This window comes from Guyanagaster necrorhizus (assembly GCF_019112545.1).
Source record: "Guyanagaster necrorhizus MCA 3950 unplaced genomic scaffold BT62scaffold_1, whole genome shotgun sequence".
NCBI classification, from domain to species: domain Eukaryota; kingdom Fungi; phylum Basidiomycota; class Agaricomycetes; order Agaricales; family Physalacriaceae; genus Guyanagaster; species Guyanagaster necrorhizus.
In genome coordinates, this window is record NW_025064880.1 from 1,310,287 (window position 1) to 1,322,584 (window position 12,298).

Genomic DNA, 12,298 nt, shown 5'->3' on the forward strand with positions numbered 1-12,298 from the left:
ATCGCGATCAACTTTTGGGTAACAAACAACAAAGCCGCTTTTATTGCAGTTTATTGTACCCCCGATTTTCTTATTTTCTTTACTGCCAACTCTTTGCCTTTTTGGGCTCCACGTGCTGACCAAATTTTCACGATCATCTAAATTTATCCATCTCCTCCACACTATGGGTCGACGAAGAAAGAACAAGACACATTTGAAGGGCGGATCCACCGATTCTGCTTCCTCACAGACAGGCGTGCCAAAATCTTTTGTGATCAAGTATGGCCAAGTGGGAGCATCCATTGCTCAGCTTGTCCGGGATATTCGAAAAGTTATGGAACCTAATACTGCCAGTCGTCTGAGGGTTAGTGGTTGTAATCTGCCGTAGCGCAAAGCTGACTTCATTATGTAGGAGAGAAATAGGAATAAGCTGAAAGATTACTTGACTCTGGCTCCTGCACTTCAAGTCACGCATTTACTCGCATTCACCCTGACCCCCGTCGCACCGTCATTGCGGATAATCCGTCTTTCCTCTGGCCCGACTCTTAGCTTTCGAGTAGAGAGATATAGTCTTATGAAAGACATTTTGAATACGTCCAAGAAGGCTCGAAGTATCGGCATGGAATACCTTAGTCCACCCTTGGTATGCTTCCCCTTTGTAGCATCTTGATTCAAAAATCTCACTTGAGTAGCTTGTTCTAGCATCATTTCCTTCTCCATCTCCAACAACCCCCCCTCATCTGCCTCTGGTCATGAAGGCATTCCAATCCCTCTTCCCCCCCCTCTCACCTAAAACGATAGCACTTTCTTCCGCTCGGCGAGTCGTTCTCGTATCTTACAACGCTGATCGTGGTACTGTCGACTTCAGACACTACATAATAACTGTGAAAGCCTACGGTGTATCGAAACGCGTCCGCCGTATCCTCGAAGGCCCAAACAAGGGCTCAGCATCTCACGGCTTCTTAGACCTTGGGAACGAGAAAGACGTCGCAGATTTCCTCCTCCGTAGACGAGGTGAACCAGGACCTGATGGCTATGAAAGCGCCTCTTCTGCGGAAAGTGTTGCCGGCGATGAAGACGCCGTTGACCTTGCAGACGATTACGTCGGAAAGAATAACAAAAAGGGATCGAGGCGTGCTGTGAGACTCGACGAGGTCGGTCCTCGGCTAGAGTTGAGGTTGGTGAAAATTACAGAAGGTGTTCCTGGAAAGGAGGGTGGTGTGATATTCCATGAATTCGGTGAGTTCGCTTTCAGCATAAAGTTTAACTAGGTCTAACGAATTGTGTAGTGAAAAAATCGAAGAAGGAAGTGGCTAATCTGAAGGCAGCGCACGCAGCGAAAGAAAAGCAGCGAAAGGAGCGAAGGGAGGAGCAAGAAAGGAATGTAGCACGGAAGAAGGCGGCGAAAGCCGGAGGTGCAGAGAAGGGTGACGAGTACGAGGATAATGAAGATAATGTCCTAGACGGAGATGAGGGTGAGGACGAGTCCGGGCACTGGGATGATGAGGAAGAGATCAGTGAGGGCGAAGAAAGCGAACAAGAAGAGGCAGAACAAAGCAGTGAAAATGAAGGCGAACGGCAGCCCCCAAAGAAGAAAGTAAAGTTCCGTAGCAAGCGATGATCTAGGACGGTCTTCTCCTGTTCTTGTTTTCTTACATGGTGTATATATTGTGTTCGAGCAGTCGGAGATAAAAGCTGGATGGCAATTACAATAAGATATATAACGTGTCCTACAAATCTTCATCGTCCGAGATATGGATTTCATCGGTGTTGACTACTGGTGCTGGAACACCTTCCTGTGTCTCTTCATCCACACGAGGCAGGGCTGTCTTTTTTGCAGCAACAAAGGCCGGTCCCTTTGCAGAACCAGCCTGCTTATCAGCCATAGCCATAGCATCCTCCACTGCGTCCTCCAAATCATCGTCCTTCCTTGTCCCTTGCCTCGCCGCCATAGTCTGTGCCGCCAAGTAACTCGCCTCAGTGTTGAATTGTGCCTGCACACTACGCTTAATGCGCAACATCTCCCTGAAAGTGTCTTCAGATCCTGTCTCGATTTCAAAGCTATTCCATTCGGTCCAGAACTGAGGGTCGACGCGGGGGTCGCAGAATTGAGAGGCATGCGCATAGATGGCGCGCGCCCGATCAATTTCGCCGAGCTTGCGTTCCAGAGCGGCGAAACGGAGGCATATCTCGGCTGTTTGTCGATCCGGAAGAACTGATGAAAGGTTAGACGAAGTAATAAGGTATGAGCATCGAAAAACGTACCCTCCAAGGCCCGTTCATATATGGGACGCGTGGCCGGAAGCCCGTAATTGGCGGTGGCTTTGGCGATGTAGATAGTGAACATCTGTGGGGGGTAAAACAGTGAGTACGATGGTGTCGGATTACTTGGACGACCCGCATACCTCAAACTTGTCTTCATCGGCAACGACTTTAGTAGCACGGTCAAAGATAGACATGGCTCTTTTAGCCAGGCCGTGGTCTTCTTCCAGCTGAGCATACATCAGGAAGAGTGGTTTACATGACTTTGGAGGACATTTCTCTAAAGCTTGCTCGAAAAGATCCCGAGCACGTTCGATTTTCGTGCCACCCTGGAGAACCAACATCAGTAACATGAATCAAAGCACAGCGAGGAAACTCACATATCGTTTGATGAATTTCGACAAGTATATATTCCATATCTCAAAAGATATGGGAAAAGTAAACAGCTCAACGCCTCGTTCGTAGACCTATTACACATGGCGGTTGAGCATTGGACATGGACGAGGCATGAGGACTTACTTTAAAGCTCTCCTCAAAGTATTTGTTCTCTTCCAAGAACGCAGCATAATTGACGATGATTTGGGCATTTGCTATTCTGAGCTCCAGGATCTTATCGTAGACCGCTTTTGCGGATTCCACCGAGCCTATAGACTCCTCAAGGTCAACATAAAATGACCAAAGCTTAAGAGACTTGAACAAGCGCGTCTGTGCTGATAATGTCTGCAATTCGTACCGTCAGCACACTTCAAAAATCTATATGATTCCAACATACGTGATCATGGTAATTTATTCTTGTGCTTTTAGGAATAGCCGCTGCACGTTGCATTACCCGAATAGCTTCATCATAATTTCTGTATTCAAGTCAGGTGTGCTTGATCTTTAAATGGAAGATGAAACGCACTCGTGTCGAATCTCCAGCTCTGACCATTCGCACCAGACTTCGGCCAGGTCTTCCACGGCCTTGAAGTTCACTTTAGTCCCCTTCTCGAGAATCTTTCGAGCACTGTCAAGGTCCGGTTCGGCCGTTCCACTTGCGCCGCCCTCCTCGTAATACTTGGCAAAGTTGATATATAACCGATGCAAGTTAGCTGTCGCCTTTCGAGGCACAACAGTCTCCAATGCTTTGGTGTATGTTTCAGCAACCTGATATAGGACTTGAGATTGCACACGATCCGTTGAAACAGGATGTATTTACCTTTTCGTCATCCTCCCCCCATAAAGCCACTCTTTTCTCCCACTCCTGAACGTCATTGGGATTTCGTCGTATCAGTACCTCATTCACAAGGAATGGTCGTCGATCCATTAAATCCTCAAAATCCTTCATCCTAATATCGAGCTCTTTCTCCGTCTCTGCGGCATCTTCTTCGTCTTCCTCATCGGCCAGATTCTGCATCATGGCAGAAATTAAGGACTCGCAGAATTCCGCATAGGCATCGAAGATCTGCGTGAAATCGCGAATAGTCAGCACCGATGAGATGCCTTGTTCAAAGGTATCCTTCGCTCGGTCAAATTCTCCACGCTTAATCCAGTATGTTGCTAAGCCAGTCCACAAGCGACCCGCTTGGTCCTTGTACACGTTAAGACCGTCTTTCTGTATGATCCTCTCGATATTGAGTTTGCGCGGGCTCGTAGGATCCTCGTCTTCGTCATGATCTGGAACGGGTTTGGATTGACCATCAGCCGCACCGGACTCCGACAACTTTGCGCCATCAGCCTGTTCGTTGCTTGCATTGGAGACGTCGGTCTCATCCATGTCCAAGCCTACATCATCCGAAAACTTCTCGACGACGTCCAGCCAATCTCCCAAAAGCTGGTATGGGCTCTTCCCTTCGGGGCTGACGTATTCCCCTCGCGAAGCCTTCCGTGCCAGCGAAAGAAGAAGCTTTGCAGCTTCGAGAGGACGTGGGTCTGATGTCGAAGACGAAAGTAGAAGAGAAGTAAAGCGTTCTGTTACACTCGGGTCAACGGCAATGTAGCGACGATGTACTACAACCATTGTTGATCCCCCTCGTGTCTCCGACCAGAGGAGATATCGAATCCAGATACGGAAATGAAGGGAAGGCGGAAGTGTTCGCAGCGCTCGGTCGAAAGTATGGCGCGCATGAGTATAAGAAATTATTGGGGGACATGAGGGGTGGAAAAATATTGATAAATACAAGAGCCATAGCCGGGGAAGCTACATAGAAGAATTTCAAGATTTGGAAAAACCATGTCAGAACGTACATACCTTTGGCAACCACATAAGAGCGCGTTCAAAGGTTGCAACAAGCGACTTCCACTCTTCCCAGCCCACAGTTCCGTCCAAGCCTTCCTCCCACTCCTCAAGATCTTCTTTTTCCTCCTCCAGCGCGTCCTTCATCTCGGGAAACTTCTTTTTGCCGCCAGCTCTCTTTTTCACAATTTGCTTACCCAGCACGTACGACATCCGCATCGTCAGATACGACTTCCACATCTTGAATGAGCCAGGAAATTGGACCAACGCCGACTCATAGAGGTACGTCAGGCGTTGCAACGATATACGGCGAAGCGGTGTCGACAGAGGCCTAATAAGTGCTGCAAGCTCTTCGGGGAGATCTGAGGGCCGTTCTGTTTTGATTAGAGACGTATATGCATCCCGTGCGGTATGGATTGCTGACCACCAGGCGCGAAAAGACTGGGGATTACGGAGGAGGTCCTCTTCGCGGTGGAGATCCTTTACAGTTACGAGGCCAGGGTGAGTAACTGGACTTGGGATGGGGAATGTCAGCGGAAAGAGAGAGGAAAGGCTCTCCAACGAGTTCCCTTTCTCTGCAACTGAGGGCATCGTAGTCGACGACGAGCAGGAGTTGTGATCTCGAAGTGAAGGAGCAAGGCAAGTCAAAATTCCCACGGTTACCTTACCCTTTACCTTATCAGTCATGGTCTGTACACGTCAAGTTCATCGGTATATTATCTCATTTCCATCGTCTAGCACGGAATAAAACGCGTACGGCAAAGCAAGGAGGCTCTTGAAGCCAGGAAAGCACACGAACAAGCCAAGATCAAGGATTATCTTGCACTCAACGACGACATATTGACTCGGGTAGGGCTTCAAACAGCGTGGCCGAGTAACGGGAGCTGATTTTTTACAGAAGAAGAATAAGGATTGGTCCAAGGATGCTCTGGATCTGACAACTCGAATGCTCCAAATCAATCCAGAATTTTACACAGCGTGGAACTATCGCCGGACTATACTGCTAAATGGAATATTCGCAAGCAGGTGTGAGCATCTGTCATTCCTGTCAACTCCGTGGCTCAGCCGCAGCCAGGACACCTCAAGAAATCAATGAATTTCTTTCAGACGACCTTTCTTTGACGACACTTGCCCTGAAGGCACACCCCAAAGTATACTGGATCTGGAATCATCGTCGATGGTGTCTCGAGCACGTACCCAATGGTCCTGGCACCGACACCGAAGGCGATCCCGAAGGCTGGAAAAAGACCTACTGGGATAAAGAGATGTTCGTTGTAGAACGGATACTGGACGCCGATCCTCGCAATTGCAGGTTCCTTTTATTCCTATACGCCTTTCTCTTTCTGATAGCCCTCCAGTTCACGCATGGAATTACAGGAGATACGTGCTGGCTGGCATGCCCGTTCCCCGACCGGAGACCTCCGAATTGGCGTACACCACCAAAAAGATCGAATCTAATTTTTCCAACTTTAGTGCATGGCATCAACGCTCCAAGATACTAATTTCACTATGGGACAGCGGCCATCTTGATCCTGCGAAATCCAAAGAAGATGGTGGGTCATGAGTCCAAAAAATCGTGTCCCTGGCCTCACTTGCGTAGAGTTTGAGCTTGTACGAAACGCTATGTTCACAGACCCGAATGACCAAAGCGTCTGGTTATACCATCGTTGGCTTATAGGCTCAGGTTTGATATAATTTATAATTTTTTCGTACTTGGGCTAACCACACAATTGTCCCATCGGCAGGTGACAACCAGACACTATTGGAGAACGAGATTGCCGTGATTCAGGAACTGTTGGACGAACAACCTGACAGCAAATGTACGTGAAGCTGCCTTGTTTGACCTAGCGTACTTGGCCAACCCCATTCGTAGGGTGCATGGAGTCCATCGTGCACTATAAACGCCTTCTAATCTCAAAACATGGTGCATCGACGGACACTGTCCGCCTGGTTCGAGATTGTCATTCTCTTTTAGAGCAATTAATTGAACTAGATCCAGCTAGACGTAATAGGTATAAGGAGATTGGTGCGTATCTTTGGGCCGTTTAGGATAACATTATTCATTTTCCTATGTGCTAGGTGTGCACTGCTGATGATTCCATCAATATAATGCCCTCAGTTCTCATGGCAACTTGTGACGCCCTCGCTTAGAGGGTATTCAATCCAGTTCATTCTTGTTACAAGAAAGAAAAAACGATTCATCATTCAACATATTCGTACAACATTTCCTCCCGACATAACGATCAGCGGACGAGGCGCTTAACACTTGCACTCGCCGGGCTTGCAGGCGCAGCTAGAAAATGGCGACATTAATCAAACGGCATGCCACCGTCAAGACAACAAACACTAACGATGCGCCGCAGTTGCAAGAGGTGCTGCCGCAACCATTCTGAGAAACAGGGGTCTCAACAGTCTGTGAACGATATAAGAGTCATTGACTTGGACGAGGAGGAGATGCGTACAGTGAACATTGTGAATCAAGGCTTGTAAGGGCTGGTTGTGGCGATTGTGGTTTGTGGGAGAGTTTGTTGGAGAGCCCCTGCTAGTTTAGATTCCTCCTTATATGCCTTGCCGGCTGTTTACACATATTGTTGACCAGCTGACTCAGCCATCCAGATGTAGCATGGCCTCCAATTGGCTGTCCATAATTTGGTGCAACGTGACTAGGTATGCTATGATGCGAATTTGTCAAGGATAATCGTCAATTGCAAGCGTCGCCCCGGTCGGATCTATCTTAAAAAGTTGTATTCAGCACTGTCATCCAAGTAAGTAGGCTTGTCTATGGTGCCAAAATCGAATCGAACCAGCCTGGTGGTACATGTTGTTAGCTCGTGATGAACGATGTATCCGGACCGCGTACTCGTGTCGACCTTTTCTTCGATTGTCGTTATCTTCTTTATGTTTCTGTCATTCTCAAGTGACGGATATCTAGCTACAGGCGAACGTTAGCTTAACTGAAGCTTAAAATTCTCCAATAGACAATAGATAGCTCTTATCTCCTTCACCCTGTCCTTAGTGTTTCGACTTTTACTACGACCTGTATTTATCCCTTCTCTTATCATATAGCAAATACAGTAGTGGCCGAACGACTTGCTTTTTTTCCTTGATTTTTGACTTTATTGTTCAAGGCCATGCTTCCGGCAAATCCCGAAGAATATCAGCCTCGTGCATCCGGCGTGCTGAGCTAGAAATTTCACCTTTTTCTCTCGCCATCCCGTCGTCCATCGACGACGTTCACGACCTCTGTCGACCATCTTTCTGTACCTCTGACGATAATGGAGGCTCGTAACAACCTTTTTTCTCGCGGCTCGACCCCACCTGTACAGCAGCCTCAGCCACAGTATCACTCCAGTCAGCATCTATCGCACAATATTTCTTCTACCAATATCGATACTTCTCTGTTTCAACACATCAATTCCTCGTCTTCTGACCTTTCGCAATCTCAGCAGTCATTCAGTCAGCAGGAGAGTTACGGCAGTAACGGTTCCAATCCGACGACGCCCATGATGTCCGTGTCCGACGAACCATCGTCCCCGCATGCGAGCAGTAACTCGAACGCTACCCTTGCCGAAAGGCAAAACGCATTATTATCTTTCCTTGCTGGCCCTCCAAGCAACCCAGCACCTCGGAATTCGAATGCTGGGCCTGGTCCGACTATGCCCCAGCAGATTCCTACGCCTCCGGAAGGTTCCCAGCCTAGGTCGGGATCAGGAGGTTCTGCAGCAAGTGCAGAGGCGCAGGGAAAATTGCTATTGGAGCAACTTATGTCTGGGTGAGTATTATATGTCCTTGCCGCCTTTTAGTGTCAGACGCGTTTGCTGGACATTTTGCCGGTGTTGATCTTATCTGTTCTTCTTCAACGTCTGCAAAATTCATTCACTGCTGTGCAGCACGTCCCTGCATAATGTATGTTGTGTCTGCCTTGGTGTCATGATCGGGATCCACACGCGGGAGCTGCGTGGTAGCCAGTGCCATGCATCTGACCTTCTTTTATGCTCGCTCGTCTCTCCGGATTACTAAAGTGCCTTCTATCTTGCTTGTAGAACAGCCCCAAGGCCAAATTATTCTGAATCTCCCCACAGTTCCACCAACCCTGCTATCGCACCATCGCCGCCATATCAGGTACAGGAAGAGTACCGTTCTTACGGCCCACAGTATCAGGATACTATCGATCTTGCCGCAGATATTCCTCGTGCTCCAGTTCCACCCCAACCTCAGCAGCTACCACCGCAGCCAGTAGCAGAGCCACAAAAGACTATGTTCGACTTTGTCTCTCCTTTCGACGTTCTTTCATCGACTTCAGGCCCTACTAAGAAAAAGGTCCAGCAGCTTGCAAATGTTTCAAGTGGTGGTGAAGAATCGAGCTCGTGGACGTCAGTGTCGGACCCGAAGCGACGATCTGTCGAAAACCTCTTGGACCAGATGACCAATATCCAGTCATATCCTCAGACCTCCGCTTACGATTTGTACGATCCATCAAGCAGTGATTACACACCTAGGTCTACGGCGGATACAAGGCTGTCTCAGGCCGATCCTCGAGTTCCACCGCCACCCCTTCCTCCAAAACCCGCTCCAGGCCGTGAGCCCTCTCCCCGCCTCTCACCACCAAAGACGCAAGCACAGCGCGCGCGCATGGGTGAATCACCGGCCAGTCAACAAGGTACCATTCAGAGCAATGGTGGCAGCAAACGAGATAAGGAAAGCTCGCCGGGACCTCGTGGCAGTAGCATCAGGCGTGGCCAGGGTAGAGGAAACAAGAACTACGCGAACGCGAAGTGCGTTCATGTTATTTACCCCACGATTATCGTTTTTGCTTACAATCATCGGCTAGTTCTCAGCCGCAGACTATCATCTTCGATGTCTCTCAGCCTTTGGATGAAATCCAGGCTCCAAGGGATTCCGTTAAATCAACGGCGATTGCATTGGTCAAGCAGGAGACCATATTTCTTCCTGGGACAACCATTGGCGCTACGCACTGGGTGGCCTACGCTATGAGCAGGGGGCGTGTTCGTGTGATCTCTCGCTCCAATGGAGATCGAACTCTACTTCAGCTTCCGCCTACCTTTGGAAACGCAAGCGTCTCCGACATGGCGGTCTTCGGAAATCGCTTGGCCGGTGTCACCTCTGACGGTGGATTTGTCGTTTGGGAGCTTCCTGAAGTGATCACAGACGATGTTCCGTATGTCATCTTATCATTTGAACTAGTCGAGTTCTAAAGAACTACAGGGGAACTCTGTTGCTCTGTGTAGCACCTCTGCCGGAGGCAGAGCCTCTTCAGTCTGTGAAATGGCATCCCAAAGATCCTGACACTCTTGCCGTTGCCTCTGATAGCCAAATTTATCTAATTGATTTAGCCAATGTTTCCGGATTGCATGGTCCTAACTTGACTCACAATGACCTTCGTCACATCGGGAATCTCATGAGTTTGTCTTCTGTACGTTCAGCCTTTCTCTACACAACTGCAATGGCAATATCTGATCGCTAATCCACGCAGTCATTGGTTGCTTTCGACTTTGATATTATGCAATACGCGCTTCTTACCATTTCCACTGACTCTACTCTGACGACGTGGAATATTAAAGACAGAGTTCCTTATGCCAGCCATAAGATCCGCGGCGAAGATATGCCCTCTTCGCTCACATACGCAGACGGTGTTATTGTCGTTGGCAGGAGGAACGGAACTGTATTCCAACTCCTTTCTTCCAGTACGAAAGCGGTGCTTTCCACAATCAAATTCGTAAACAGTGCTGGTGCTCCAGACGAGTTCAACATGTTTGGCCATGTTAGCTACGACGCACGGATTCAGACTCTTTGGATCGCTAACTCGAGACGTGAAAGTATGATCGCTTTCAAGCTGAACATGGACTCGCCTGTGATCATGGGTGATGAGTCTGGCAGGGGTTACGTCGAGCAGGTCGTCGAGTTTTCTGGACCGAAACCGACCATACATTTTGTCATCTTAACAGCAGACGCGGACCCCAACGGGGATGAGGCCTACGCCGCATGCATTGCTGCTAAAGTGCCTCCTGGGGAGTTGGCGCTGGCAGCGTTCTCTGTACATTCAAGTGGTGTTGACCAGATCCTTATTCGTAGAGAATGGTTTGATATGGCACTTGGGTCAACGACAGCGAAGTATCCTCCTATCACTCCGCCACAGCCTCCCCCTGAGAAGGCGAGACAAGCGCCTTCTCAGCCGACGGTGCCTCCCCGCTTGAGGACACCGCCGTCAGAAGAGGTTGAGGTTGATGTGTCGAGGGATGAGGGGCGGACGCATGAGCCGAAGGGGAAAGGTCAGAAGGGGAAGAATGTGACCTGGGGTGGCAAGGACGATAACGGGAAGGGCAAAGAGAAAGAAAGCACGGAGGTATCCGTCGGACAAGCTCTGACTAAGGAGATGAAGAAGTTGGAGGACAGCTTGCATACAAGGATCACGCGCTCGCTCAACAAAGAAATGGACAAGCAGCGTGAGTGGCTTGTTTTGACGGTACTAAAGAATAATCTGACATACAATTTACAGAGCAACGATTTGAAGACGCTCGAGCACACGAGCAGGCAGAGGACTTCGCTCGCCAAGAGAAAATTCTGAAGTTGATTTCCACGGAATTGACAAGGAACACTACCAGGGTCGTCGAGGTCGCCGTCAAAAACGAGGTTCAGAATTCGGTTCTTCCTTCTCTTGAAAGTATCACCAGGAACGAGGTGAAAACTGTTTTGAATGATCAACTCGGAAGGGGCTTGACGGACCTTGTCTCACGCGTGAGCTTCGTTCTTTCTGGCATTCTTGATCAGTGTTAATGCCTCCTTCGTAGCGTCTACCCGCGGAGATGGAAAGCCTGCTACTTCGTCCGGAGTTTTCTAATAAACTCGCACAGATTCTTGCGTCCAATATCAATATCGCTATTGATAGACAGGTGAAAGAGGTCGTTTCTCAGATTCTCATTCCCGAAATACACAATATCAAGAATGAGATCTCTCGGTGGCAGAGTGAAGTCAGTCGAAGCCATGAGGTATGTTTCATCGCGTCGATCTGCTGCGACCAGCCAATAACATCTCCATGATGCAGACGTCGATTAGCCAGTTGGAACGGACTGTGCGACTGTTATCCGAGCAGGTCAAGTTCCAGAGTTCGCACCCTCCGGCTGGTACTCCCCCGACACAGGCTCCAGCGTCACAATCGCTTCCTATGGGCATGCCTATGCAACAACAACAAGCTTTGGGCCAGCCTCAACTTCAAATGCAGGCTCGCATGCCCATGGCACACTCCGGTGGTCCCATGCCTCAGCAGCAAGCGGGATGGTATCCCCATGACCCACAGCCGGCCCAGGCACCTCTTCCGTCATGGTACAGGCAGGGAATTGCGGCACCTCAGCCCTCCCACCCTGCGCAGCCTCCTCCTCCAGTTGAGAAGCCCGTAACTGCGGACGAAATGGCCAAATACGAGAATCATTTCGTGGAACACTTGTCCCCTTCGGCCCCCGTGCCAGATCTCCTCAATCTCTTGTCTCGTACCAACATTGACACGGTCCTCTCTATGCGGCCGGATGTTCCTACGCTGTCTCAGACCTGCATCATTGTTATAATCCACCGAGTAAGCTCGTAGTGTTGTAATTGGGCGGTGTTTTAACTAACCGCGGTTGCTTAGACTACCCCCATCATTGATATGTCTGCACCTTCTGAACCTGCATTCAAACTTGCTATTCAGTGGATGCACCGAGCCTTGCAACTCCTACGTCTAGACGTAAGTGCTTATGATGGTTGCAGCTGCATATACTCAGTGCGCCCTTCCAGGACAACATGATGTTGGACTACGCTCCGAGAGTCATGCCCACGATCTATCGCAGCCTC

The 12,298-nt window shown here is 49.2% G+C and overlaps 4 protein-coding genes across 4 annotated transcripts; 3 read left to right on the plus strand and 1 right to left on the minus strand.

The window, feature by feature from the left end:
- The first annotated feature begins 151 nt into the window (after positions 1-151).
- BT62DRAFT_958909 (Brix-domain-containing protein) lies at positions 152-1,713 on the plus strand. The gene is made up of 4 exons (XM_043188479.1): positions 152-343; positions 392-622; positions 672-1,218; positions 1,269-1,713. Exons 1-4 carry the CDS (start codon positions 164-166, stop codon positions 1,598-1,600), a joined length of 1,290 nt encoding a protein of 429 aa, XP_043046341.1. The 5' UTR covers positions 152-163; the 3' UTR covers positions 1,601-1,713.
- A 40-nt stretch (positions 1,714-1,753) lies between these two features.
- On the minus strand, positions 1,754-5,044 carry BT62DRAFT_915230 (protein prenylyltransferase; the record flags this gene model as incomplete). The annotated part of the gene is given in 10 exon segments (XM_043183925.1): positions 1,754-1,804; positions 1,824-2,194; positions 2,245-2,326; positions 2,385-2,570; positions 2,622-2,708; positions 2,761-2,961; positions 3,014-3,092; positions 3,143-3,384; positions 3,437-4,417; positions 4,469-5,044. The coding sequence occupies 10 exon segments, from the start codon at positions 5,042-5,044 to the stop codon at positions 1,754-1,756; spliced, it is 2,856 nt and encodes a 951-aa protein (XP_043046342.1).
- Positions 5,045-5,191: 147 nt separating this feature from the next.
- Positions 5,192-6,502, plus strand: BT62DRAFT_878951 (rab-protein geranylgeranyltransferase; the record flags this gene model as incomplete). Its single annotated transcript, XM_043182572.1, has 7 exons — positions 5,192-5,302; positions 5,352-5,479; positions 5,529-5,765; positions 5,804-6,006; positions 6,054-6,137; positions 6,199-6,273; positions 6,327-6,502. Coding segments are annotated over 7 exons (1,014 nt in total), but the record flags the coding sequence as incomplete, so codon positions are not given.
- A 1,132-nt stretch (positions 6,503-7,634) lies between these two features.
- BT62DRAFT_958920 (uncharacterized protein) lies at positions 7,635-12,274 on the plus strand. The gene is made up of 9 exons (XM_043188480.1): positions 7,635-8,225; positions 8,497-9,228; positions 9,285-9,632; positions 9,680-9,887; positions 9,948-10,917; positions 10,971-11,209; positions 11,263-11,460; positions 11,517-12,041; positions 12,096-12,274. The coding sequence occupies exons 1-9, from the start codon at positions 7,729-7,731 to the stop codon at positions 12,249-12,251; spliced, it is 3,873 nt and encodes a 1,290-aa protein (XP_043046344.1). The 5' UTR covers positions 7,635-7,728; the 3' UTR covers positions 12,252-12,274.
- Positions 12,275-12,298: the final 24 nt, after the last annotated feature.

What these genes read in the sequence shown, in the direction of transcription:
- BT62DRAFT_958909 (XM_043188479.1), top strand. Translation starts at nt 164, where the DNA reads ATGGGTCGACGAAGAAAGAACAAGACACATTTGAAGGGCGGATCCACC. An exon ending in ATACTGCCAGTCGTCTGAGG is followed by an intron (nt 344 to 391) that starts GTTAGTGGTTGT and finishes TTCATTATGTAG; the next exon opens with GAGAGAAATAGGAATAAGCT. An exon ending in AATACCTTAGTCCACCCTTG is followed by an intron (nt 623 to 671) that starts GTATGCTTCCCC and finishes TCACTTGAGTAG; the next exon opens with CTTGTTCTAGCATCATTTCC.
- BT62DRAFT_958920 (XM_043188480.1), top strand. Translation starts at nt 7,729, where the DNA reads ATGGAGGCTCGTAACAACCTTTTTTCTCGCGGCTCGACCCCACCTGTA. An exon ending in GTGATCACAGACGATGTTCC is followed by an intron (nt 9,633 to 9,679) that starts GTATGTCATCTT and finishes AAAGAACTACAG; the next exon opens with GGGAACTCTGTTGCTCTGTG. An exon ending in TGACGGACCTTGTCTCACGC is followed by an intron (nt 11,210 to 11,262) that starts GTGAGCTTCGTT and finishes CCTCCTTCGTAG; the next exon opens with CGTCTACCCGCGGAGATGGA.